Source organism: Thamnophis sirtalis, unplaced genomic scaffold, assembly GCF_051295495.1.
Source record: "Thamnophis sirtalis isolate CommonGarterSnake01/CBP01778 unplaced genomic scaffold, rThaSir2_p1.2 scaffold_4, whole genome shotgun sequence".
In the NCBI taxonomy this organism is placed as follows: domain Eukaryota; kingdom Metazoa; phylum Chordata; class Lepidosauria; order Squamata; family Natricidae; genus Thamnophis; species Thamnophis sirtalis.
Genome location: NW_028261384.1, coordinates 974,573 through 1,002,562, shown reverse-complemented (window position 1 = coordinate 1,002,562; position 27,990 = coordinate 974,573). Strand labels below are relative to the sequence as shown.

Here is a 27,990-nt window from a genome sequence, read left to right as displayed (position 1 = left end):
CACCCATAAAAGACACAATCTCTTTTGTAAAAAAAAAAAAAGGAGGAGATTTAATAAGAAGACCTCTGGTTGAAACACCAATGCTCTCTCTAGTGAGTCCACATGGAGCCCTGGAAGGACTACAGAGACTGCATTGCAGAAAATTGTGGCAGCTGTTAAGAAAACATGAAGTTGCCCCAGGAAAACAGGAAGGGGTGAGAAAGAACCTCAAGGCTGCCCTCTCTTTTATTTTTCATTCAATCATATTTTTATTTTTAATATTCTTTATACATATCACTGCGTGAATGGTGTGGTAACTGGGTAACATACATTTCAGTACACATAAACATAGTCTTGTTATTCCTAAATAGTGGGCATCCTTGTCTAGTACACTTTCTTGTATTAAAAGTCTCCATCAAGTCCCCATTAGTGATCACTTTTGCTGTTCGTTTGGAATAGGTTGTCTGAATCATTTCTGTATGTTTTTCACTAACGTTCATGCATTTTAATTGTAGCATGAATGGCTAAAAGAATTAGCGTCTTTGCTTGACATTCATCATGTCTTCTGTGTAACAAGGAGCATTTCTGTTCCTTTCCACCAGATCATCAATCATGGCCATCAATTCGGCCACCTGAGCCTGTCGTTTTGCCCCTTCGGCCTTGTTCTCGAAAGCCAACATCCTGCCCCCACATTCAGCAACATATCCATTTACCCTGAGCTTTTTATTATGGATTGATATGCAATTCTCAAGAGATTCACCTTCCAGGTGATCTCTGCAGGTGAACAAGACGATCATATAATCCTTGGCTTTAGGGCCAAAAATCTCTTTGATCAGCTGACCCACCTCCTCCTCCCCCTGGGAGAAACCCCAAGGACGCATCACCCGCAGAATGACGTGGGGACCCGGGGAGCAAAACATCACACACTTTCTCACTTCTGCAGCAACGTCCTCCTGTGGACGTCTGGTATGCAAAAAGCCAGGCGTATCAACAACCACAACTTTCCTGCCATTCAGCTGTGTTTCCTCCTTTTGGCATACTTGTGTTACTGACTCAACTGACATCCGGGACATAAAGACATTTCTTGTTACTCCACCAAATGACATATCAGACTTAAAGACTTTGCTCCCCAGAATTGTGTTTCCTGTTGCACTTATCCCAATTCCGCTTTTGCCCACCAGGACGATCCTCCGTTCAGGCCCTGCAACCCAGAGGGGAGAGGAGAGAAGAAGGGGACACGGTCAGCAGCGTAAACCCTTAGTTGCCTGTCCTTCCACCCAGGACAGTAGCTTCCAGCCCACCCTCCAGGGCCCAAGACTTTACCTGGGATGCTTATAGTCTTTTCCAGACCAGTCGCACCGCACAAAACCCGGGATTTCTGGATGAAAAAGGGAACAGAATCAGCAAAAGGAGAGGCTGCCTTGCAGGGAGGTTGCCAGGAACTCCCCTCCCCCAGAAGACACAGGGAGGAATTGGAGCCGGGGGTGTAAAAAAGAGCCACCCCCTCCTCACTGTCCTTGAGGCTGACCCATCTGTTCCTTCTCTCTACCTCACCCCCCTTTTATGCAGACCTTCAATTCTTGGGATCCATTCAAATCATTTAGCAACCGCTTCTCTGCCCCAATGACTGCTGGGTAGGGGCGGCTGGGTGGTCATGTGACTGGGTAGGTGTGGGCAACCTGAGGTCACTCACATGGAGGGGCGCCTGGCTTCTCCTCGCCCCTCCCCTCCCAGCCAGTCCTGGCCTCGTCTTGCCTGTTACGGTGAGAGAGGAAGCTTTTTCAAAGTCATCTTGCCCTGGATACCAAGATGAGATTTTGCCATCAGAAGACCTGATGTCCATTTCCACGTCTATCACCATTCTCTTGGTGGAGAGATTTATAAAGAACCACAGAGCTGGAAGGGACCTTGGAGGTCTTCTAGTCCAACCCCCGCTCCAGCATGAGACCCTAAACTATTATGGGCAAGTTTCTTCTTAAAACTACTCACTGACATGGAAGGATGATGGGAAGGGTGAGAAAAGGAGGCCCTTTCAGTAAGATGGACTCTACTAACCTGGTACAACCTCTTGGAATCGGGGAGAAAACATTGGAAGTCTGGACTGACCATAGGAATCTGGAGGCCCTTAGGACCCCTGTGGAAGCCTAAACAAGTCCGCTGGGCCCAATACTTTAACCAATTCAGATAAAACACATCCCGGTGGGGGGGGGGAGGAGCTTCCCAGCTGATGCCGTCTCCTGCATGCCCCAATACAAATGCCGGCAGGAGAAGGGAGTAGACTCCATAATTCCCCTTACCTCAGCCGTGGCTCAAGTGACCACCCACCAACAATGCCAGCAAGGCCAACTCGCAAGCGATTTAAGCATGGAACTCAAAACCAAGGAGCCGAGGTGGCACAGTGGTTAGGGTGCAGTACTGCAGGCCATTTCAGCTGACTGTGATATGCAGTTCAGCGGTTCAAATCTCACCGGCTCAAGGTTGACTCAGCCTTCCATCCTTCCGAGGTGAGTGAAATGAGGACCCGGATTGTTGTTGGGGGCAATACACTGACTCTGTAAACCGCTTAGAGAGGGCTGAAAGCCCTATGAAGCGGTATATGTCTAATTAATAAATAATAAATAAATAAATCAGACTCCTAGCAGACCCCTGGTTCTGTGACAACCAACACTTTACATTTAGTGAGGAGACAATTCTGGTGCCCTGGCATGAAGAAAGACACAGACAGTCATGTGAAAAGTTGCAATATCTGTGCTGTTATGAAAAGAAGACTAGGAAAAACCTCCCGGGTTGCTGCAACAGATGGTTGAGCCAACAAAGGCACAGGAGGAAATTGCGATGGACTTTATACTTGAGTTGCCAAAAAGCAGGAGAAACACAGTGATCTGGACTGCGAATGACTTATTCTTCAAGCAGGCACACTTCATATCCGGCAGCCGACTCCCCTCAGCCCACCAGCTGTCCAAACGCTTCCTGAAGCACATCTACCGCCTGCATGGGGTACCACACAGAGAATTATGTCAGACAGAGGGGTCCAGTTCACGGCTAAGTTCTGGAGGGAGTTCCTGCGGTTGATTGAGTCATCCCAGGGCCTTAGCTCGGCCTCTCATCCGAGCACCAATGGCAGGGTGGAGAGACTTAACGCCATTGTAGAACAGAGCCTGAGGTGCTACGCGGACTATCAACAGTCCAATAGGATGGACCTCTTGCCATGCACAGAGGTTGCCTACAATAATGCTGTTCAAAGTAGCACGGGACTAACCCCTTTCAAAGTAATAAGCAGTATGGACTTCGTCCCAATACCGGAATACCCAAGGGAATCCCCCTTCCTCTGTCAGTTTGATGGATTGGCTGTCAACACTAAAAGGGGCATTGGAAAATGTCAAAAAACTGCTAGCTAAAGCAGTGCAGACCTACACTGAGTCCCACAACAGCCGTTCCAGGTGGGGGAGAAAGTCTACCTCTCCAACAAATGTTTAAGGCTAAAAAGCCCCAGCAAGAAGCTGGGACCTAAATTCATGTGGCCATTTCCTATAGTGCAATTAAAACTGTCCCAGCTGCTGGAGAGAATACATCTGGTGTTCCACAGCAGCTTCCTAAAACCAGCGGTTGGGTTGACCCTCAGACCACCACCCTGTGAGCCCCCAGACCCAGTAGTAATAGGGAGCCAAACCCATTGTGAGCTGCAGGGCATCCATGACTGTAGGTAGCACAGGGGGAAACTCTAATAGGTAATCAAGGGGAGGGGCTGCCCTCCCCTTATAGCCAAATTCCACAAAAAGAACCCAATGAAGGCTGGGGGGAAGCCACCCCCTTAAAAGATACACCTGTACTCAAATTATCTTTGCCTTGCACAGGTTGCCTTCCAGGAGTGAGGGAGGCCGAATGTCAACTTGTGAAGCTTTCCTGGTCTGCTCCCAAGTTGCCATAGGAAATTGCTCCTCACAGCTGCACCCAGGAATTCACACCCCAGTCGAAACAAAACACATCCTACTGCCCGAAATCAAGGCCACAGTGACCCACAACGGCTGGAGGGAGTGACTTCTACGACCCACAAAAGTGTTTCATTGGGGAATGCCACTGGTGACACACCTTGGGAGGAAGGGAAAACAGGGTCAGAGGCAAGGCCTGAACTGGGTGAAGACAGAGCTGGCATGGCGCTCCTAATAAACAACTGGATTTTCTCACTAAATGGTTTGAGGCTCCTGCTTTTATGAGGGTGCTGGATGGGACACTGGCATCAACTATTTTACTAGCTCCACCTTGTCCTCCTCCTCCTCCTCCTCCTCTTCCTCCTCCTCCTCCTCCACGACCACCACCACCACCAAAACCAGCAAGTTACCTCAGCAGGCCTTCCTGTAGGACAGACGCAAGCGATGACCTCACTCCATGGACTGAGCACTTCTTGAGTCACAACTGCACATCGGAATTGGTACAGACGATTTAGGTGGACATCTTTCAGGATGAACTGATCGTTAGGACCTTTTGTATAGACACTTTTCCAATTCTCCTCTCCTAAAAACCGATATTCCACCAGGTACCTGGAGACTGAAGCATTCTGAATGGTTTCTGGATCAATAATGATCCGAAAACATTTTGGTTGGACTGGGTGAACCTTAAGAGAGGGAGATCTTTTACGAGCAGCTTTCAGCTCCTGTCGTTTCTTGAGGCTCTCCATGATCAAGGTTAAACTTTTGGTTTCCAGCATCTTTAATGAGTCAAAAAAATCCTTCATGCTCTCAGTGTTCATTTTCCAGAACATTTCAGAAGCAGCATTACAGCTTCCTCCGTATTTTTCATGAACAAAGAGGGCTGAATGGTTGAATCTGAAGTGCAGAGGGATTCCTGGCTCATCCTGAGCACATGGCAAGTCAGCCTCCTTGAGGGCCTCCAGGACAGGTGGGGTCCCCCCATCTGAAAAGGTGATCAGGAATTGGATGTTATCCTTCATGTCTTTTCCCAACATGGAGAGCATGGAATCAAAGATGCGTTTCTGGGCGTGAGTTGAATGGGCAAGGAAGGCCTGGGCCACAAAGCAGATGGCATCCACGTGGTCAATTCCCCCTGGGGTGGAGAAAAACTCCAGGAGCTTCTTCTCAACCAGTTTGTCTTGCTCTGCATCTCTTGGGCCTCCAAATCCTGGAGTGTCAATGATTGTGAGAGAATAGGGAATTCGGAAGCCCTTCTGATGGTTTACCATGTAGGCTGTGACTTCAGATGTCCTGCTTCCAGCTTCATTTCTCTGGATGGTTTCATGAATGAGTTTGAATCTGAAATTATCTTCCCACCCAACACCCAGAATATAATTGATCATCCCATTGATCAGAGTGGTTTTCCCACTCCCTGTTTCTCCCATCACCAGGATCACTTTGTTGGGCACTTCCAGGTTCTCCTCTCCAAGATGGTACATCAGACAGGAAGTGGAGGCATCTGAGGAGACTTTCTCCAGAGGAAGGACAAACACTAATGGCTGTCTTTCCTCCACCAGGGAGCTTTTCTGAAGGAACTGGTGAGCTATGTTGTCTGCATCTTCTTCCTCCAGTGCTGTGGAGACCTTCACCTCCTCACTGGGGAAACTCAGAGCTCCATTATGACACACGACAGAGACCCGTATTCTATACACCGTCTGTGGCTTCAGACCTTTGATGGAATAATTTTCTGTTTTTCTCCCAGTCCTTTTTTCAGTCCATTGGTCCTTCCCAGCTCCAGCCATCACCGTTCTGTACTCCACCTTGTACTCCTTGACCACAACTCCTGAGGCAACAATGCTGGGACTCATCCAGGCCACAGAGATGACAGAAGATGCTGCAGTGACCATTCTCAATTTCTCAGGAGGGCTGGTGGGAAGGGTCTTTATGGGTGGGCTCAGGTCACTGAATTTACTAAGGCCTACCTTGCAACAAGCAGCATACCGGAATAGGAACTCTGTGTTTGGAGGCATATCTTTCAGCCGGAACATCTCCCTGGTGTCTACTGTCTTCACGGTCTTCCGTTTTTCTTCCCTTGCAACCTTGTACTCTACCAGATAGCTGGAGATTGCAGCCTTTCCATATTCAGCTGGCTGAAACTTCAGCTGAATGCTGTCGTGTCTCAGTTCACTGATCAGGAAAGGGAGAGGTTTTGAGGGCAACTCAAAGTTCTTGCTGACCAGCTCTCCATTTTCATAAAGGTATATTGAGGCTCCTGGGGTGTCCACATCTGGGAGAGAGGACACAACAAAGCGGACATTCTCCTTGGATTGGTTGACGTCGAAAAAGTCTTTGATGGATCTGGCAGCTTGGCGAGCATTACGGGTCCACTCCTTGTCCTCAAACCATGCCGTGTCTTCCTCCTGCCCAGGAATGGACCTTGTGGGCTTACCTGATTCTTGCGAGAATTGCTCCTGAAGCCAGTCTTGTAAGCTCAACAGAAATGCCTCCTTTTTATATAAAGAGGTGAATATAAAAGAAGCCACATATACATTCTTGGGGTCCAGAATTATTTCTTCCAGCTTGTTCTGAGATGAGATCACTTCCATATCATCTAGAATAGTCAGATATGATTTGACAAAGTTCATTTCTCTTTTCTTGCTGTCCAGAAATTCATGGAGTTTTTGGCTGTTGAAGGGTGACCGTTTGACAGACGTCAAGAGGTCCCCTAAGGTCCCTTCCTCCTGCCCTCCTCCCCGGATGGAAGGCAACACTCTGGCCAGCTGTTTCTGGAAAATCTGCCCATGTTGTTTTAACAGATCCTTAAACTGCTGGATCTTCTTCTTGATCTCAGGGAAGGTCTCAGCAATGGGATTGTTGGCTAGATCATTGCTTTGCATCTGGATTTCATTGAGTTCCTCCAAAATCTTTTCAGCATCAAAGATCAATGTTAGGCTGATTTCCCGGATCATCTTAGCTGCTCTGCTGTCCAGCTTGGTCAGTGGGTAGAGCCAGACCCTCATAGGCACAGCCTTCTCCCCATGTTCCCCTAACATTTTTGGTAGAGTTTCATAAACCTTAATGGCATCTTGGAAAGTCACTGGATTTTTTTCCAGAGAAAAGTCTCCGTGGAACTTGCAACTAAACCTCAGAGCATTCGCTTTCTCCTCCTCATTCATTTTGACCTCTGCTCCTCCTCCGATAGATATTTCCTGTTTGATTGTAAGCTGTAGACTTCCTTGAATATCTTTCACCATCTCCGTTGAAGAAACTTCTCGGTCAAAGACAAAGAAAGCCTGGGCTCCATAGAGGATGGCAGTGACCACATGGGTGGCTGTGCCATGCTCAAAGACGGCTGGATAAGACATATTCTGGATTCCCAGGTGGCTCATTGTCAGCTGTTCATACTTGGTGGTGGTTTTGTACTGAAGGGTGACTCTGGCCTGTTGCTTGGACTTCTTGGTGTCATGAAGATACTTGGCTGACCCTCCCACTTCAACCAGCCCTCCCAGGAAACTGGCCTTCAGGGAGGCTGAGATGTCCAGGGCGGAGGCCTTATCCTCTATGCTGTCAGATGCAATGATTTCTGATTCAGTCTTGGGCTGAGGCTTGATGGTCAGGTCCTTCTGAAGAGAGCTGTAATCCCAAAGGGTGACCCCTGCATGGAACAGAAGGAAACAGAGACATGAATTGAACATCGTCTTCCAAAACATCTGCAGCTGGATAGACGAGTTGCACAGATGTGGGACAATAGAGACACCATTTCCTCTGGATATTTGTTCTACCTGGTTTGCAAAAACTCCAGTATCTGCAAAAGCTTTCGACTGATTAAAAATGACTTGGAATTTCTATGCACCTGTTGATTTCTGGTCAGATCTCCAACTTCCTAGAGCAGGGGTGTCAAACTCAATTTCATTGAGGGCTGCATCAGGGCTTTGGTTGACCTCGGGGGGGCCATGCGAGCGCTGTGGGCCAGATCCAACCAAATCACAGGCCAGATCCTGTCTTGAGTTTAATACCCCTGGCCTAGAGAAACCATGTCTTTCATCAGGGGTTCAGAGGCACCTGCAACACAACTTGACAATTACACCCAACACCCTGGTTGGAATATCATCTCCTTTTTCCAAGCCACTTTTGAAGCCAATTTCTCTAAGCATTTCAGCGTCTTTGCTATTGGGCAGGAGACCCATCCCATGTTTGGTAGTCCTTTTGAATGCGTGGCCAAGGGCTGGATCTGCATTCCAGGCAGAAGGTCCCACCCATCACCTCCTATTCCCTCATCTAAATTTGAGACCAAGTGCCAAAATGCTGTATAACAGTGTGCTGAATCTGAATTTTAAAATGCCATGAGTTCCCTTCCCTTTTCCTTCCCTTTTCCCTTTTCCATTCCTTTTGTTTTATTTTTAAATCCAAACCTTTGGATGCAAACGTGTGTAGGTGTGAATGTGTGCGTTTAAAAGCTCCCTGTGTTAATTTGATTTTATTCTCATTTTTTTTTCTCTTCTAACACTTTCATTTATCCTATTTCAACATGATCAATTAAATGCTGTGCACATTCCATACTTAGATTTCACTAAGGCATTTGACAAAGTAAGCCACAATTTACATCTTGGAAAGCTAGAAAAATATGGAATAGACAACATCGCCGCCAGATGGATTTGTAGCTGGCTGACAAACCGTGCTCAATGAGTAGTCCTTAGTGGTACTATATTCACATGGAGGGAAATAAGCAGTGGTGTACCACAAGGCTCTGGCCTAAGCCCAGGACTCTTAAATATCTTCACAGATGACTCAGATGAGGAAATGGAAGGAGAACTCATCAAGTTTGAAGATGACACTAAACTGGTAGAAATAGCCAAGACAACAGAAGATAAGCTCAGCATCCAAAAAGATCTTGACAGTCTTGGACAATGGGCTCTATCAAGAGGTGCGTTCCTACCGGTAGAGAACGGTTCAGCCGAACCGGTAGTAACGTGGCGGCCTGGGTCACTGGAACCGGCAGTGATCCAGGCCTGCCACGTGCCGTTCTCCCGGGGGCACCACAGCTGCCGCCATCTTCCTTTTTGCTTCTGCCCATGCACAGAGCAAATTTAGTGGTACTGCGCAGTGATGTGCAGTCAGGGGAGGCAGGGGAGGCAGAGCCCCACCACTGTCATCATGGAAAGAAAAGGAAATGTAAAAGGAAAAAGGTAGTTGCTGCCAGAGTCACCATGGATGACTCTGCTTAGTGCTTAACTGTTTAAAAAAGCCTCTTTAAAAAGTGCCCTCTACAGGAGGCGGCAGGGGAACAATGTGCCTCATGTAGTCTGACTTTTTGTGATCACTCGAGCAGAGTTAAGCAAGGGTTAAAAGCCGAAAAATTCCTTATGTAGATGAGGCACGTCGTTCTCCTGTCTCCTCCTGTAGAGGGCGTTTTTAAGAGGCTTTTTAAAAAACAGTTAAGCAGAGTCATCCATTGGGGACTCTGGTAGCAGCTAATCCAGCCTGACCTCAGCAGCTTTTGCCTTTTTCCTTTGACATTTTTACATTTTCATCATGGCAGGCAAGAGGAGAATTGAAATCCTCTGTGAAACAGCTGGAAAAGGTATGTGGGTCGGAAGGAGGGGGGAGGAATTCAAAATTATTGCAATTTGAAAGTAATTGTATTATTGTAAGTAATTTGTGTGTGTGTGTGTGTGTGTGTGTGTGTGTGTGTGTGTGTGTGTGTGTGTGTGTTTTACCCGCCTCTTCTGGCGCGCGGGCTGGCACTTTATTTTTTATTTTTTAAAGCCATGCCACCGCGCTGGCGGAAAGCTGCGCCGGGGCTTTGGCGTGGCTTTCCGAAAGATCTGCCGAAGCCCCAGCGCTGGCAGACATAGGGCGGCTTTTGCCCACTTGCCTCACTGGCCATAAACCTCACCGCACATCACTGGATGATATGTAGCCATAAAAAATTCTTTCTAGAAAGCCAAGGTCATCCTTTGTCTCTGCACCTGGAGGGAACTGGATGGGTGGAAGCTGCCAGCAATGGCAGTGGGAGATTGGACCATGGGATGGGCTTGTGGGTGTGGGGGGCAGGATCTTGAACTTTCAACTGGGTGGGGAAAACCTTGAAGCTTTCAGATTTGGGTTTTCCCAGATGTGCCAATAGGGCTCTCTTGATCAATTGGGACTTTGAGGAATCCTTTGCCTCGGACTCTGATTTCCTTCCGGATGCTGTCTGGAACCCTGACAGCCTGGAGTCTAAAAAAATATGAAGAACAGTCTCAGGGTTTAGGTTTGGCCAGTCTAGATAAAAGAAGAACTGGGGGGGGGGGCTGATAGCATATTCCAATACTTGAGGGGCTGCCCCAAAGAGAGAAGCAACCAAGAATGAAGGAGAAACTTCCTAACAGGGAGGACAATCAAGCAGTGGAACTGCCTGCCACCAGGAGTTGTGGCTGCTTCATCAAGGGAGGCTTTTAAGAAGAGACCAAACAGCCACTTGTCCCGAATGCTCTAGGGTCTCCTGCTTGAGTGGTGGGGCTGGACTAGAAGACCTCCAAGGGGAAGAAGGCGGGGCTTAGCAGTGAGAAGACGGATTTTCAGGCTACTCCTGAAATTCCTCTATTCCGAAGGAATTGGACGGTTCATTTTTGAACCCAAGCTGTCCCGGAGAAGACAGTGAAAGGTTGGGGGAGATCCAGTGACCCCAGAGACGTTCGCAAGGTCCCTGGGGGCTTGGAATTTAGCCTCCATTGCCAGCTCCTGGATTAGCTGAAGCTAACCAAAACTGCAGGTTGCCCCTAAGAATGGTGGAAGTATTTTCAACTGGTAAGCTGATTTTATTACTCAAAGAGATACGGTCCGCATTAAAATTCAAGCTAATTGAAACCAAAGAACAGAAGAATCTAGCGGCGAATTGGTTTTTTTTAATGGGTTTATGGCCAGTGGTTACCCTATTTCTTAAATGTTTTGAATGCTGTTTATGTGGATAAAGGAAAGTTTACTTTACTTCAACATTCCCTCTGACTCTCCTTAAGTGGGCTGTAAACCAATTTACTATAATTTGGCTTCTTATAACTTGACACTTTTACTGCTTGGATGTATTGGTCTAAGATCAGATAAGATTGCATAGCTCCCAGCGTGTCCTTACTTGCAAATATCTTCTGCGTCACAACATGCAATAGCAATAGCAGTAGACTTATATACCGCTTCATAGGCCTTTCAGGCCTCTCTAAGCGGTTTACAGAGAGTCAGCATATTGCCCCCAACAATCTGGGTCCTCATTTTACCCACCTCGGAAGGATGGAAGGCTGAATCAACCCTGAGCCGGTGAGATTTGAACCGCTGACCTGCTGATCTAGCAGTAGCCTGCAGTGCTGCATTTAACCACTGCGCCACCTTGGCTCTTCTGACATGGCGTCTATACTTGCTTCAAGTGATTCGTTTCAAATGATTTTTTTTCTGCTTTTCAAAAGTTGTTTGACACATATGAAAAATCTGAAAAAAACTGGACTATTTGTTGTTTTTAACATTAAAATATGAAGAAAAAAGTGAGAACGTTGAATGTTTGAATGCTCCTGAAATTCAAATGAAGAATGTCAGAAAGGAAGTTTCTCAACTTGCTGACACGTCGGGCGTCTGGTTTACTTCGGAGGGAGAAAGAGAAAGAGATGCAATGCTTGAAAGGGGGGCAGCCATACAGAAGATTTATTTCAAAAGACAGAGCGCAGGAGGAATGAGAAGCATTAAAGAATCTATACTTTATGAAACATTATTTGCAGAATTTTCGATACCACCCTTGAAAATCAAAGACAAATTGAGTGGAACAAGCCAAGGACAACGTTATTACATCAGAGGCATCCTAAGCAAAAAGGTGCAAAGATATTCCTGTTTGGACTTGCTTATAAAAATGTTTGGGGAACTTGTTCTAAGAATGGCAATAGGACTAAGGAGGTTTTTGTTATTGGAGAGACATAGGCTGATAGATTGAAAAATACAATTGAAAATTAGCTAAATCAAATTACTCTTATTTGTAATAGATATAGCTGAATAATAATTGATATTGATAGTAATGTATATAATGTGGAGTTGATATGATAAATAATAATTGGATATGAGAAAGGAAGGTTGGAAATATCTTTGGACTATATACAAAGGTTATTAATCACAATAATTATCACTATTAAAAAATAAAATAAAATATATACAGTTAAATGTTAATTAATATGGGGAAAATGTTATGATATATGATATAACTACATAAAGAAGGGAGAATGATAATAAACTATACTGCATGGAAGATGGAATTTTTGGTATTAAATATTATGGATGTTCAGCTAAAATAGGATACGAGGATTTGATGTTAATAGAGGATTTTACAAACAAGTAAATGAAAAGTCAGCATGTGGTTATGGATTAATTCTTTGGCATAGTTAAGGTTGAAGGATGTTAAAATAACTGTAGTCAACTAAAAGTGGAGGTATAATGATGTCAATATGGTAAACATTTGAGTTAAGATATTTGAATTAATATGAATTAATGGAAGAGATGCACCAAATCATGTTGTAACCAGCTGATATACTTTTTTAATAATATATACCTGTGTTTTGTTTTTCTTTCTTTCTTTTTTTTTGGTCTTTTTTTTTTTTGGTTTTTCTTTTCTTTTTCCTTTTTTTCCCCCTGCCTTTTTTTTTTTTTTTTTTGTCCTAGTGTGGGCATGTGTTGTTTAAGTAACAAAAATTATTATTATTATTATTATTATTATTATTATTATTATTATTATTATTATTATTATTATTATTATTATTATTATTATACAATTGTATCACAGTGGCCAGTTGTTTCGCCAGATTTGGCATTGGTTACTAGTCGGGCCCCACCCAGGGGCCTAGGACATCGTAACGTATTTTCGTAATATGCGTGCAGATCCAAGCAGTGCGGCTTTTTGCATTTGACTGATGGTGATTTTGTCAATTTTTAACTGTTTTAAATGTAATTCCAGTGCTTTTGGAATAGCACCCAGTGTGCCAATTACCACTGGAATTATCACTGCTGGTTTGTGCCATAGTCGTTGAATTTCGATTTTTAAGTCCTGGTATCTTGCAATTTTTTCATGTTCCTTCTCGGCGACCCTGCTATCACCTGGTATTGCGATGTCTATGATTGTGACCTTATTTTTCTCAACCAGTGTGATGTCTGGTGTATTATGCGCCAGTATTTTGTCGGTTTGTATACGGAAATCCCACAAGATCTTGACCATCTGATTTTCGGTGACTTTTTCAGGCTGATGTTCCCACCAGTTTGTTGCTGTTTTAATATTATAATTTTTGCACAAATTCCAATGGATCATTTGTGCTACTGAATTGTGCCGCAATTTATAATCAGTCTGCGCAATTTTTTTACAGCAGCTGAGTATGTGATCAACAGTTTCATCAGCTTCTTTGCAAAGTCTGCATTTGGCATCATCAGAGGATTTTTCGATTTTGGCCTTAATGGCATTTGTGTGGATAGCTTGTTCTTGCGCAGCCAGGATTAGTGACTCTGTTTCTTTCTTTAATGTACCTGTTGTTAACCATAACCAAGTTTGTTCACTGTCCACTTTATCTTTTATTTTTTCCAGAAATTGGCCATGCAGTGCTTTGTTCTGCCAACTCTCCATTCTTGATTTTATCACATCTTTTCTGTAATCTTGTTTCGTCTGTTGGGCCTTCAGTAGATTTTTGTTCTTTACTTCGATTAATAGATGTTCTTGACTTTCTTTTAAATAATCAGCCAGTGCATGTTTTTCTTCTTCAACTGTTTGCTTCACTTGTAATAATCCTCTGCCACCTGATTTTCGGGGCAGATATAGTCTATCAGTATCACCACGTGGATGTAAACTGTAGTGCATTGTCATTAGTTTCCTGGTTTTTCGGTCCAAAAGGTCCAAATCAGCTTGTGTCCAGTTAACTATGCCAGCTGTGTATCTTATAACTGGTATTGCCCAGGTATTTATAGCCTTGATTGTATTTCCACCGTTCAATTTAGATTTTAAAATTTTCCTAACTCTGTTGGTGTACTCTCGCCTGACAATAGTTTTTACTTCTCCATGCTTGTTGTTATCCCACTGCAGAATGCCTAAGTATTTGTAGGCTTCATTTTCTTTGCATTTAATTAATTGGCCATTGGGCATTTCAATTCCCTCACATGCAGTGATTTTGCCCCTTTTTATGGATACAGTGGCGCATTTTTCCATGCCAAACTGCATTGAAATATCGGTGCTGAATACTCGGACTGTGTTTGTCAATGATTGGATTTCTATTTCTGACTTTCCATAGAGTTTCAAATCATCCATATATAGTAGATGTGAAATTTTTTCAGCTTCTTTGGCTGTTTGGTAGCCTAATTTCATTTTTTTTAAGATTACTGATAGTGGGATCATTGCGATGATGAAGAGAAGAGGTGAAAGTGAATCACCCTGGAAAATTCCTCGCTTGATATTAACCATTCCGTAGATCTCATTCCCTACTGCCAACTCAGTTCTCCATTGTTTCATTGCCTTTTCAGTAAAGGATGTAATATTTTTGCTAATGCCAGTTGTTTCTAAGCATTTTATGATCCAACTATGTGGCAGTGAGTCAAATGCCTTTTTGTAATCAATCCAGACCATATTCAAGTTTGTTTTTCTGTTCTTACAATTTTCTAATATCATTTTATCAATTAGGAGCTGATCTTTTGTGCCCCTGCTCCTTCTTTTGTTGCCTTTTTGCTCTACTGGCAAGATGTTGTTTGTTTCCAAATAATCCATCATGTTATCTGCAATAATGCCTGTGAGTAATTTGAAGGTTGTTGGCAAGCATGTTATTGGTCTGTAGTTTTCAGGTGTTGTTCCTTTAGTTGCATCTTTCTGAATCAAGTATGTTTTTCCAGTTGTCAACCATTCATCAATTTGGCCCTTTTGTAAAATTTCATTCAGTTGCCTGGCCAATATTGCATGTAAACTGGTCAGATATTTGAGCCAGAAACCATGTAATTGGTCCTTTCCAGGTGATGTCCAATTCTTTACCTTTTTAACTCGATTTTTGACCATCTCAGTTGTTATTTCTAATACTTGCATTTGTTTGTTGCCAATGCTTTTCTCAAAGTCATGTATCCACTTTGCTTCCTTGTTGTAGTCCTTTGCATTTTCCCACAATTCTTTCCAGAATTCAACTGTGGCCTGTTTTTCTGGTTTTTCACTTTTGGTGTCACCATTTACTTTAAGACTTTGATAAAAACACCGTTGGTCTGATCGAAATTGCTGATTTTGTTTATATTGGATGATTCGTGCCTCATATCTTTCAATTTTTCTAGCTGTTGCTGTTATCTGCTGTTTTACAATCTCTACAGCTTCATTGATGTTTCTTGTATCCAATCTATATCTCCTGATTAGCCGATCTATGATTTTGTTGTTTTTAAGCCGTTGCTCATGCATGTTCTTTAAGTTACTAGCATCTGCCCTTAATTTTTTGATTTTTTGTTCTAAACGGATTTTCCACTTTGGCTTTGATGCTTTTTCTGTTGTGTGACTAGGTACTTTAATTTTAATGCCTAGTTCATTAGTGACTATTACAGCTGTGCTGTACATTAACTGGTTTGTTTCCAAGATGGATCCTGGTTCAATTGTTGAAAACACTGCATTAACCATTTTCATGATAGGGGCCAAAATTTTCTTAGGCACAGTTTTTAGTGATGGTAAACGTTGCCTTTCCTCATTAAGCAGAAAATGCTCCATGATCTTATCCTTCAATTCTTTTTGTTTTTGAGTTAGTTCATCAGTTGGTTCAGTGATAACTGGTTCTAGTGGTGGTGATGTTATTTCCTCCCCGAGAGCTTCTTCTGGGAGTTCTACTATAATGTCTTTAGTTGTGTCTTGAATATCAGTTATTTCCGCTTGTGATATTGTTTTTTGGGTTTTGCAATTTGCCTGAATTTCCTCATGTTCAACTTCACTAAACACTTTATTCCGTATAATAAATCGCCTTTGATCTGCTAGTCGTTGTTCACTAACATTTGAATCTGGATATTGTTGTTTCCATAATTCATACATTCGCTTTAAATAGCCTCTTTTTTCTGGCTCTGAGTTGTAGTAACAGGCCATTATGGCACGGTTTTCATCTGCACTATATTTTTGTCGTTTTGTTGGCTGGTCCACTTGTAGCCCACTTGTCGACGGATGTCCAGGGACCCCAACATCCGCCGCGGCCCTTGTTAACCCGCGCGACGACCGATGCGGTATGGAATTCTTATTTGTTTTTTTCACCATATTGTATGGGTTGGCGGGGGGTTTTTTACGGGACCAGATGCCAACCTGACCCCAACCTTCCTCCTTTCTCATCCGGGCTTGGGACCGGCAACGGCGGAGTTGTTGTTGTTGTTATTGTACAATTGTATCACAGCGGCCAGTTGTTTCGCCGGATTTGGCATTGGTTACTAGTCGGGCCCCACCCAGGGGCCTAGGACGTCGTAACGTATTTTCGTAATATGCGTGCAGATCCAAGCAGTGCGGCTTTTTGCATTTGACTGATGGTGATTTTGTCAATTTTTAACTGTTTTAAATGTAATTCCAGTGCTTTTGGAATAGCACCCAGTGTGCCAATTACCACTGGAATTACCACTGCTGGTTTGTGCCATAGTCGTTGAATTTCGATTTTTAAATCCTGGTATTTCGCAATTTTTTCATGTTCCTTCTCGGCGACCCTGCTATCACCTGGTATTGCGATGTCTATGATTGTGACCTTATTTTTCTCAACCAGTGTGATGTCTGGTGTATTATGTGCCAGTATTTTGTCGGTTTGTATGCGAAAATCCCACAAGATCTTGACCATCTGATTTTCGGTGACTTTTTCAGGCTGATGTTCCCACCAGTTTTTTGCTGTTTTGATATTATAATTTTTGCACAAATTCCAATGGATCATTTGTGCTACTGAATTGTGCCGCAATTTATAATCAGTCTGCGCGATTTTTTTACAGCAGCTGAGTATGTGATCAACAGTTTCATCAGCTTCTTTGCAAAGTCTGCATTTGGCATCATCAGAGGATTTTTCGATTTTGGCCTTAATGGCATTTGTGTGGATAGCTTGTTCTTGCGCAGCCAGGATTAGTGACTCTCTTTCTTTCTTTAATGTACCTGTTGTTAACCATAACCAAGTTTGTTCACTGTCCACTTTATCTTTTATTTTTTCCAGAAATTGGCCATGCAGTGCTTTGTTCTGCCAACTCTCCATTCTTGATTTTATCACATCTTTTCTGTATTCTTGTTTCGTCTGTTGGGCCTTCAGTAGATTTTTGTTCTTTACTTCGATTAATAGATGTTCTTGATTTTCTTTTAAATAATCAGCCAGTGCATGTTTTTCTTCTTCAACTGTTTGCTTCACTTGTAATAATCCTCTGCCACCTGATTTTCGGGGCAGATATAGTCTATCAGTATCACCACGTGGATGTAAACTGTAGTGCATTGTCATTAGTTTCCTGGTTTTTCGGTCCAAAAGGTCCAAATCAGCTTGTGTCCAGTTAACTATACCAGCTGTGTATCTTATAACTGGTATTGCCCAGGTATTTATGGCCTTGATTGTATTTCCACCATTCAATTTAGATTTTAAATTATTATTTAAAATTATTATTTAATTTAAATTATTATTTAATTTAAATTATTATTTAATTATTATTATTATTATTATTATTAACAATTATAGTCAAATAGCAATCAATAGCAGTAGAAATGAAAATCGATATATGATGATGGTGACATGTATGAATATTTGAGTTAAAATGCTTGAGTTAACATGAATTATGTTTGTTGACTGTGGAAGAGATGCACAAAAATCTATTTGTAACCAACTGATACACTTTCTATAGCATGTAAGGAAAGATGTTGTATTTGTTTTAAATTAAAAATTAAAAAAAACTATTTAAAAAAAAAGACCTCCAAGGTCCCTTCCGGCCCTATTCCGGTTCTTCAGCTGATGAAATTGCAACCTCCTCTTGAGGCAGCAGGGATATTTCTCCTGAAATGTCTCAGGCTGAGCCTGTGCATTGATGGCGGCTCCAGCCTTCCTCCCTCCTGAGTTTCCCACAGGAGATGCCCATCCGCCCCCTTCTCTTCCGGCTCCTACCTGGGATCAGGGTGTCTGTGCGGCAGTCGTACAGCATCCCCAGCTGGAAGGGGCGGCCCAGGGCTGGGGTCTCAATGGTGCCCTCGGTGTGGGCCATGCTGGGCTCCTGTGTTTCGCTGAGGCTTCTGGTTCCCTGCAAGAGAGGAGAACCATCCACAGGAGGCCACGACTGACCGATGTCTCTACAAGTTGTGCTGGGGACCCTTCCCACTCCATCCTAAAGCCCCTTCCCCAAGAGTCTCCCCCTCTGCAATATCCAGAGAGCCAAGGAAGGTCCAGTCCCTCTCTTCAGCAGGAGAGGGCAGGGCAGGATGGTGACTCAGTTTCCCCGTGGGGAAAAGACTCCCGTGGAATGTCGGCAGGGGCTTTGGGGGAGGGGAGGAAATCCAGGGAGCTTATTTCCTTCTGCTGAGAATAAGGATGCCTGGAGAGGACTAGTAGCACATCTGAGTTTTTTTGCAGGGAAGGGGAGGGATAAAATCCGGCTTGGAATTCCTTCATTCTGTCCCCCCTTAGGCATGAAAACCAGCTAGGTTCTCTCTCCCTCCCCTCTCTCTTTCTCTCTCCCTCGTACTCTCTCTTCCCTCTCTCTTCGTCTCTCCCTCCCTCGCCCTCTCTTTCTCTCTATCCCTCTCTTTTTCTCTTTTTCTCTTTCTCTCTCCCTCCCCTCTCTCTTTCTCTCTCTTTATCCCTCCCTCTTTCTTTCTTTCTTTCTTTCTCTTTCTCTCTCCCTCCCCCACTCTTTCTGTCTCTCTCCCTCTCTCTTTCTCTTCCTCCCCTCTCTCTTTCTCTCTCCCTCATACTCTCTCTTCCCTCTCTCTTCGTCTCTCCCTCCCTCGCCCTCTCTTTCTCTCTATCCCTCTCTTTTTCTCTTTTTCTCTTTCTCTCTCCCTCCCCTCTCTCTTTCTCTCTCTTTATCCCTCCCTCTTTCTTTTTTTCTTTCTTTCTCTTTCTCTCTCCCTCCCCCACTCTTTCTGTCTCTCTCCCTCTCTCTTTCTCTTCCTCCCCTCTCTCTTTCTCTCTCCCTCATACTCTCTCTTCCCTCTCTCTTCGTCTCTCCCTCCCTAGCCCCCTCTTTCTCTCTCTCTCCCTCTTTTTCTCTTTCTCCCTCCCTCCCCCTCTCTTTCTCTCTCCCTCCCCCTCTCTCCCTCCCCCTCTCTTTTTCTCTATTTCTCTTTCTCTCTCCCTCGCACTCTCTCTTCCCTCTCTTTGTCTCTATCCCTCTCTTTTTCTCTTTCTCTCTCCCTCCCCTCTCTCTTTCTCTCTCCTTCTCTCCCTCACTCCCCCATCTCTCTTCCTCTTTGTCTCTCTCTGTGACACACACACAAACACACACACAATCAAATGCACACAACTGCATACTTCCTCCTTCCCGCTGTCTGCAAGTTCCCCACATCTCGGGAGCTTCAGCCAACACTCCTCTCTCCCCAAATGACCTGGAATATCCCCCCCCCCTTCCGACAGCACAGGTGCTTCTGTGCCACACTTGTTTCTAAGTCACCTGCTGTTCTCTTCCCCTCCTTCCTCTGCCTCCAGTCTCCTCTGCTAACAAGGAAGATCCTGAGGGTCTCAGCTATCCCACCCACCCATTTCAGATGGGGGATCCCTCTTTCTCGTGCCAAAGCAGCAGCTCCTTGACTCTGCTTTCCACCCGATGCCCAGGAAAAACCTTGCCCTCCTCCCACTCCACTCCACTCCCAATATGGGGGTCCCTGGGGAAGGTCTCACCTGGTTGAAGAGATCAGGAATCCCCAAAGGCGGGTGGATCTGCTGCTCGGCTTTTCTCCTTCCCTCCTAGATCTCCTCGTCCTTTGAACGTTCGGCAGACTTTATGATGGGGACAGAGTCCAGCGATCATAAAACCCTTTAAAGAAATAAACCTTCTAGCAGCCCGATTGCCTTATCTTGCCTCAGAAACAGGAACTGGGAGAGGGAGGTCAGAGTCCTAGTGGAAGATCACTGAAACAGGAGCGAACCCAATGATTGTGATTGATTGAGTGTCCCACTTTTATTATTATATTGCTGTTTTTTGTTTTAACTTGTACTGTGAGGATTGATTGGTTGTATGCATGGGTTTGTTTGGCGGGCCGGGAGTTTAGCTGGGACCTCCCGCACTGAGTGCTTTGGCAGAAGTGCTGGGAGGACCCGGGCCTAGTTCCGGCCTTTGGATGTGTGCATCGAAGGACCTGCCGATGAATCCGGTGGCTGGGGGAGAGGGTGAAGGGACCACAGATGCGGGAGTGGGCCGGAACATTGGGGTCATAATGGGGAGGGGCAGATATGGCAGGAACTTCAGGGCAAGCCATTACTGGGGAAGGGGGGTTCCCTATATCAGAGGGATCCCTCCTTCCGGCCCTGTGAGTTCCACTCCAAGGCCAGATGGTGCGAGTAGTCAGGACCCTGGTCTCAGGCTGTTGTTGCTAAATGCCAGGTCTGTGGTTCACAAGGCTCCCCTCGTCCAGGACCTAATTATAGACGAGGGGGCAGACTTGGCATGTATTACTGAAACCTGGCTGGGCCCGGAGGGAGGAGTCCCCCTCACTGAAATGTGCCCAGAGGGTTTTCAGGTGCTTCTTCAACCGCAACCCCAGAAAAAGGGGCGGGGGAGTGGCCATTGTTATCCGACAGTCCTTAGTTCCTCGTAGGATCCCTGCTCCGGAGGTTGTGGGGTGTTGCTGGTGAAGATGGACCTTGCGGGTCAAGTGGGCTTGTTGTTAACGTACCTGCCTCAAAACAGCATGACAACAGCCCTCCCCTCGCTCCTCGAGTCAGTAGCTGAGCTGGCAGTTGAGTTCCCCAGACTTATGATACTGGGGGACTTCAATTTGCCTTCACTCGGCGAACACTGTGATGGAGCACAGGAGTTCATGGCTTCCATGACAGCCATGGGCTTGACCCAAGTAATCCAGAGTCTGACTCACTCAGCGGGTCACACACTCGACCTCGTATTTGTCTCCGAGCAGTGGAGTTGTGATCTTGGTCTGAGGGGTAGTGAGATCTTGCCCCTGTCATGGTCAGACCACTTCCTACTGAGGCTCGACTTTTGGAGACCAATCCCCCGCTGTAGGGAGGAGGAACCGATTAGGTGGTTCCACCCCAGGGTTTCCAGACGGCGCTTGGTGTTACGCCTGATACTCTTGCCCACAGTCCGGTGGAGACCTTAGTTGCTACTTGGAACTCGGTAGCGTCTGAGGCTCTCCACCGGATTGCGTCTTTACTGCCGATCCACGGCAATGGATCCAGGAGGGCCCCTCCCTGAGGACCTCCGGGAGATGAAGCGCCAAAAGAGATGCCTAGAGCGCCGCTGGAGATCCAGTAAATCCGAGTCAGACCAAGCACTATTAAAAGCTTGCATCGGAGCATACCTCTCGGCAATACGGACAGCCAAGAACAACTATATTGCCATTCTAATAGCATCCGCTGTGTCATGCCCTGCCTCCTTGTTTAGGGTGACCCGCTCCCTCCTAAATGCGAGGGTTGCGGATAACCCCTTACAAGGTAGAGCGGAGGCATATGTCCAGTTCCTCGCGGACAAAGTTGCTCGGCTTTGGATGGACCTGGACTCCAATTGCGCAGAGCCAGCTGGGGTACCGGGGGAAGGTCTTGAACGACACCTCTGGACTGACTTTCAACCTGTTGCTCCTGATGAAGTGGACAAGGCCATGGGAGCGGTGAGTGCTGCCACGTGTATACTGGACCCGTGCCCCTCCTGGCTGGTTGCGAACAGCAAGGAGGTGACGCGGAGCTGGATCCAGGCGATGGTGAATGCCTCTCTTCTTCCCACTGGCATTGAAGGTAGCGGTGGTGAGACCCCTCCTGAAGAAGCCATCACTGGATCCTGCCATTTTGAACAACTACCGTCCAGTCTCCAACCTCCCCTTTATTGGGAAGGTTGTTGAGAAAGTGGTAGCCTCTCAATTCCGACGGTCCTTGGATGAAGCCGATTATATGGACTCCTTTCAGTCTGGATTTAGGCCTGGCTACAGCACGGAAACCGCTTTGGTTGCACTGACCGATCATCTCTGGAGAGCCAGGGATGGAGGTCATCCTCCATCCTAGTGCTTCTCGACCTCTCAGCAGCCTTCGATACCATTGACCATGGTATCCTTCTGCGACGGTTACGAGAGGTGGGGTGGGAGGCACTGTTTTTCAGTGGTTCTCCTCCTACCTCTCGGACAGGTTGCAGTCAGTGTTGGTCGGGGGGCAGAGGTCGACCCCTAGGCCCCTGAAATATGGGGTTCCTCAGGGTTCGGTCCTATCCCCCCTCCTATTTAACATCTACATGAAGCCACTGGGTGAGATCATTTGACGGCACGGGATAAAATACCACCAATACGCGGACGATACCCAGTTGTATCTGTCCACCCCGTGCCAACTCAGTGAAGCGGTCGACGTGATATGCCAGTGCCTGGAGGCTGTCAGGGTCTGGATGGGGGCTAACAAGCTTGTGCTCAATCCAGACAAGACCGAGTGGCTGTTGTGTTTCCCTCCCAAAAATTTGGTTAGTATTCCATCACTCAGGCTGGGGGGTGAAATTTTACGCCCCTCAGACAGGGCACGCAACTTGGGAGTCCTCCTGGATCCACAGCTGACCTTAGAACATCATTTGTTGGCTGTGACCAGGGGGGCATTTGCCCAGGTTCGCCTGGTGCATCAGTTGTGTCCCTACCTAAACCAGGAGGCACTCACAACAGTCACTCACGCCCTCGTGACCTCAAGACTGGACTACTGCAATGCAATCTACATGGGGCAGCCCTTGAAGAGCATTCGGAGACTTCTGCTCATCCAGAATGCAGCCGCGCGAGCAATTGTGGGTGCACCTCGGTACACCCACGTTACACCTATCCTCTGCAAGCTGCACTGGCTACCGATCTGTCTCCGGATACGCTTCAAGGTGCTAGTCGTCACTTATAAAGCCCTTTTTTAAAAAAATAGTTTTTATTAAACATTATTACCTTTAAAAACAGAAGGAAAAATACAAGAAAAGACAAAACGTACATAATAATATAAAGTAAATATACAGCCTTTTGTATCGGCATTCATTAGTTATACATTTTTTTTAAGCGTAAAACATATAGATACAAATACAGTTTTAAACATACAACCCCCCCTCCCCTCCCCCCCCCGCGGTGACAGTCATTCACAGCCCAACTTTTTTCTTTCCTTCCTCATTGTTAGGTCTCTAAGCCACATCTTCTCATTACAAAGTTCAGGGATCTATTACAATACCCATGTTCACTTTTAACTTTCCCCATTTTAAGTCCCTGCTGTTCTCCTTGTCGCCCACATATACCATAAGTTCCAGCTAAGATAATGTTCCGTTTCTCCTTTGCCCCTCAGCCAACCCGTCATTCTATCCATTTCTGCACATTCATAGATCTTTTTAATTATAGCATCTTCCGACGGTATGGTAGTGGATTTCCAAAATTGTGCATAAGTTATTCTTGCGGCCACAATTATATGTAGGCTCAAATGCCATATTGAACTGCTTATGTTATCTGGTTTAATGCTTAGTAGAAGGTTCTCGGGTCTCCATTCCATGTTGGCCCCGGTAACCTCTTTTAGCCATTTTTTAATCCTTTTCCAATATTTCGTGGCCTCAGTACAGGATCACTAAATATGGTAGAATGTGCCATCCTTTCTTCCACATTTCCAACACGATGGAGATAACCCAGGGAACATCTTAGCTAACCTCGTTGGGGGGAAGTGCCACCTATAAACTATCTTGTATATGTTTTATTTGAATGCTGTAGATATTGTAAGTTTAATGGTCTTACTCCATAGATCCCACCATTTGCCCATTTCAATTTCATAGCCAAGGTTTTTCTCCCATGCTATTAGAAGGCTTTTGTCCATCTCTTCATTAGCATCTTGGCAGGTCAAAAATTGGTAAATCTTCGATAACATTTTCTTGTCTCCACCAAACAAGATCTTATCTAGCCCCTGAGGGTTTGGGTAGATCCCAAAACGTACCTTATCGCTTTTAAACCTGTTTCTAACCTGTAAATATTCCCACCATTCCAGATTCTTGCCCTGCTGCTCTAATTCCATCTTTGTTTTCATGTTGCCATCTTCTGTCGTGATATCTTTATATGTTATGTTTCTTGTCCAATTAAATACACTGGGATGCGTTAAGGCCTCTAATGGTGCCAACCAGCATGGAACCCTAAGATAGTATTTTTTCCTCATCTTTTCCCAGACCCCCATCAAAATCTTCTGAATGTAATGTCCCACGAAGTACCTATGGGGGGTGTCTCTTTCTTGCCAGAGGGAGGCGTGCCATCCCTGAGGGAGGTCATGTCCTTCTATAGCCAATAGGCTAAGGTTACCAGATTTTCAGATTGGAAAAGAGGGACACCCTTGACCGGGGGGGGGGGGGGCTTGATTAAAAAAAAAAATTGTCAAAAGGTCACCCCAGGACACTGAAACCAGCATAAATACGAATCTGTTGCCAAACAAAATTTTGATCACGTGACCATGAGGATGCTGCAACGGTCGCTAAGTGTGAAAAATGGTCGCAACGGTCGCTAAGTGTGAAAAATGGTCTCAACGGTCGCTTTTTTCAATGCCATTGTAACTTTGGTCACTAAATGTTTTCCCCCTCCTCGAGACTCCTCACTTCTTCCTTCATTCCTCTTGCTTATCTACCTTCACCTTATCTGTCTTCTGCTCTTTCCCTCTCTTCCTTCCTTCCTCCCTCCTTCCATCCTCTTCTTTCCTCACTCACTCCCTTCCTCCTTTTTTCTCTTCCTTCCTCCTTCCATTATTTATACGATATAAAATTCAATGAGGGTGAAACACACCAAATCTGGCAAAGCTGCCTTGCACCAACCTGGCCTGCCCATAGAATAGCAGCCACTTTGAGACACATAAACCTGGTCTGAACATATTGCATCACAAAGATTTGCAAAGACCACATTTGCAAAAAGGAACATTTCTTGTAGTAAATACATTTTATAAACAATTTAAAAGTAAAAATCCGCCCAAAATAATAAAAAAGGTATTCTATAAATAAAAGAAATCCTTAAAAACCATTGTTAAGTATTACACCAGCAATAATTTATACTGTCACCATTTCAAACTATCATCAGAAATACGAATCCGTTGCCAAACATCAACATTTTGATCGCGTAACCATGAGGATGCCACAACGGTCGCTAAGTGTGAAAATGGTCGCTAAGTGTGAAAAATGGTCATCAGTCACTTTTTTCAATGCCGTTGTATCTTCCTGATTATTAAAAGTGCAAATTCACTCAGTGTCAATCATGACTCCTGAGTCCATTTCAAAGTATTGTGCATAGAAATTTTAAAAATGGCTTGTTTCAATTTATTTTGGATAGAATCTTTTTTTAAATAGTCTAAGACAATTTAAAAAAAGAATCAACACAGAATACCACTATTTTAAAAAATCATATGCACAATAAATAAAATATTATTTTAAAATACATTGAGCCTATACTCCTTACAGTAAATGACTGATCTGGAAACAAGCCAATAGCATTTTTTGTGCTTTCAAATTTACAGATGTTCCAAAATCAGCTTAAAGTCCAAATATTTAAAGACCACCCCCCTCAAAGCTATCTTACCAGAGCTTTAAATATCTTCTGGGGAGGCCCTGTAATCCCATTCATGACAAAGGTAGGTCTTTCTCAGGAGGAAGGTCTCAGCTGGTGCCCATCCTTTGGAAACCTCCCCCAAGAGCAGGGAGCCCTAACCTGCTGTCCATTCAGGAAGGCTGTACAAATTATTCTGTCTTCTAGAGCCATTGGGATTTAATATGGTTTTATCACTGGATTTTCTTTTTATTGTTTTTGTGGAATTGTTACAATGATTTTATAATAATATAATTTTATTTGGCATTTTTGTTGCTGTAAACTGCTGAAAGCCCCTGATAGAATACAAATTATTTAATAATAAATTTAAAAAGCTGGGTGCAAGATATGAAAACACTGCAAACTATTGTTCAAGATAATTTGAGAAAAGGGAATCATTCACCAAGAGTGCTAATAACTACTGCTAAGTTATATAGCAAATCAGATACTAAGGCCTAATGCCACAGAGGGGAGAGAAATTCATAAGTTTTCAAGATTTCCTGCACTGCTTCAAACATATACACTTAATACCAATGAATCCACAGCTATTATTTGATACAAGAAGATGGGTATGGAGAACGGAAAGAAATTTAAATTAATAAAAAAGATGCCACTGAAATCATCTGTTTTAAATTATAATCCCTCTTCCTGACAGTGGATCAATAAAAAAAGATTATGCCCAATTCAAACTGGAAAAATACATTTAGCTCAAAAAAATAAGATCGTCATGGTGATGAAAGAACATGGCAAGTATCCCTAGGAATTATTTGTCTCTCCAGGCAAATAAGGAAATACCTGTTGCTCTGGTCTTTAATGCAATTCTTGCTTAAGGCAGAGCCCTCCCCCGAAAAAATGCTTCTGCCGGGCTGCGAGAGCCACGTGGAAGTTGTCTGCACGGCTGAAAAATGGACTGTTTGCTGGGCTGGGAGGAGGAGACAGCCCCCTGCCTTCTCCCCCTTTGGCTTTGCGGAGTTCCCAGCCAGCACGGGCGGCAAGTCTGGATGGAACCACGTGGAAGTTCTCTGCGCGACCGGCAGCCGCTTTTTACTCCCGAGTAAAAATTTTACTCGGGAGTAAATTTTACTCCTGAGTAAAAATTTTACTCGGGAGTAAGTAAAATTTACTCCCGAGTAAATTTTTTTACAAAACATGATTAATTTTACTCACCACCAGTAAGCGCAGCTGCAACCCCAACAAGAAAGACAAAATAAAATGGAGACTCTTCTGCGTCCTCAGCTAAGGAGTCCAGCCAATCAGTGAGCTGGTTGGCCAGCTCACTGATTGGCTGGAGTCCAGCCAATCAAATCAGTGAGCGGCAGGCTGGGCTGGCTTAAATTGGTAGGTAGCATAGAACAGAACGATGAGCCAGCCCAGCAGCTGATGGGCGGGAGCTGCCAGCGCCAAAAAAAGCGTGCCTTTTAAAAAAGCGGGCGGGACGCGGGAAAATGCATCAAAAAGCGGGGGTGTCCCGCCAAAAGCGTTATGTCTGGTCACCTTACAATAGGCGCCTTCTACTCAACATCACCCAATCTTTCACCCATGTCATGATTGCTGCATTATAGTATGCTTCCCAGTTGGGTATTCCGAAGCCTCCCAGTTCTCTACGTTTTTGCAATATTTGGGCTTATAAAGCCCTTCATGGTATTGGACCTGGGTACTTGAGAGACCGCCTGCTGCCAATTACCTCCCAAAGATCACACAGGGTTGGCCTCCTCCGGGTTCCGTCTACCAGCCAATGCCATCTGGCTACTACCCGGGGGAGGGCCTTCTCTGTGGCAGCTCCGGCCCTTTGGAACGAACTCCCCGCAGAGATTCGGACCCTCACCTCTCTCCAGGCCTTCTGAAAAGCCGTTAAAACCTGGCTGTGTTGGCAGGCCTGGGGTTGATGAGCTCCCTTCCCCTCTCGACTTGTGTGGCTGTTGGCTATTTTAAATACTTGTCTTGTACTTTGTGTTCCCTTTCCCCCTTGAGTTGTTCACCGCCCTGAGTCCCGCTGGGAATAGGGCGGCATATAAATAAAACAAATCTCAATCTCAGAGAAGAAAGAGGATTAGGGGACTGGAAACTAAAACATATAGGAACAGTTGCAGGAACTGGGCAGGTCTACTTTAATGAAAAGAAGGACCAGGGGAGACATGATAGCAGTCTTCCAATATCTCAGGGGTTGAGATCAAGCGTGAAGATTTGCTTCATCCGAGTGTCTTTTAACTAACATATCTTAAGCAACCCCAATTAACAAATGGTGGAATGCAACAAGGGAGAAAGATCAAGAAAAAAGCACTATCTCCTAGATTGAATTAACCAGTGGAACAGCTTGCCACCAGAAGTTGTAGATGCTTCATCACTTGAGGTTTTAGTCTCTTCTTTAAAACCTCCAGTGATGGAACACCCACAGCTTCCAGTGGCAAGCTGTTCCAC

General features: G+C 44.8%; 1 protein-coding gene across 1 annotated transcript; it reads right to left on the bottom strand.

The window, feature by feature from the left end:
- Positions 1 to 88: 88 nt before the first annotated feature.
- On the bottom strand, positions 89 to 19,817 carry LOC148045699 (uncharacterized). Its single transcript, XM_087712309.1, has 5 exons — positions 19,709 to 19,817; positions 17,981 to 18,113; positions 4,319 to 7,542; positions 1,303 to 1,357; positions 89 to 1,180 (listed from the first exon to the last, which is right to left on the bottom strand). Exons 2-5 carry the CDS (start codon positions 18,075 to 18,077, stop codon positions 513 to 515), a joined length of 4,044 nt encoding a protein of 1,347 aa, XP_087568435.1. The 5' UTR covers positions 18,078 to 18,113; positions 19,709 to 19,817; the 3' UTR covers positions 89 to 512.
- Between the last annotated feature and the right edge of the window lie 8,173 nt (positions 19,818 to 27,990).

Bases quoted from the DNA above. Each gene is read 5' to 3' on its own strand.
- LOC148045699 (XM_087712309.1), bottom strand. From the start codon at position 18,077: ATGGCCCACACCGAGGGCACCATTGAGACCCCAGCCCTGGGCCGCCCC. The intron at 7,543-17,980 runs GTAGGAGCCGGA...TGTTCCATGCAG, and splicing joins CACAGACACCCTGATCCCAG to GGGTCACCCTTTGGGATTAC. The intron at 1,358-4,318 runs GTAACTTGCTGG...TTTTTCATCCAG, and splicing joins CTACAGGAAGGCCTGCTGAG to AAATCCCGGGTTTTGTGCGG.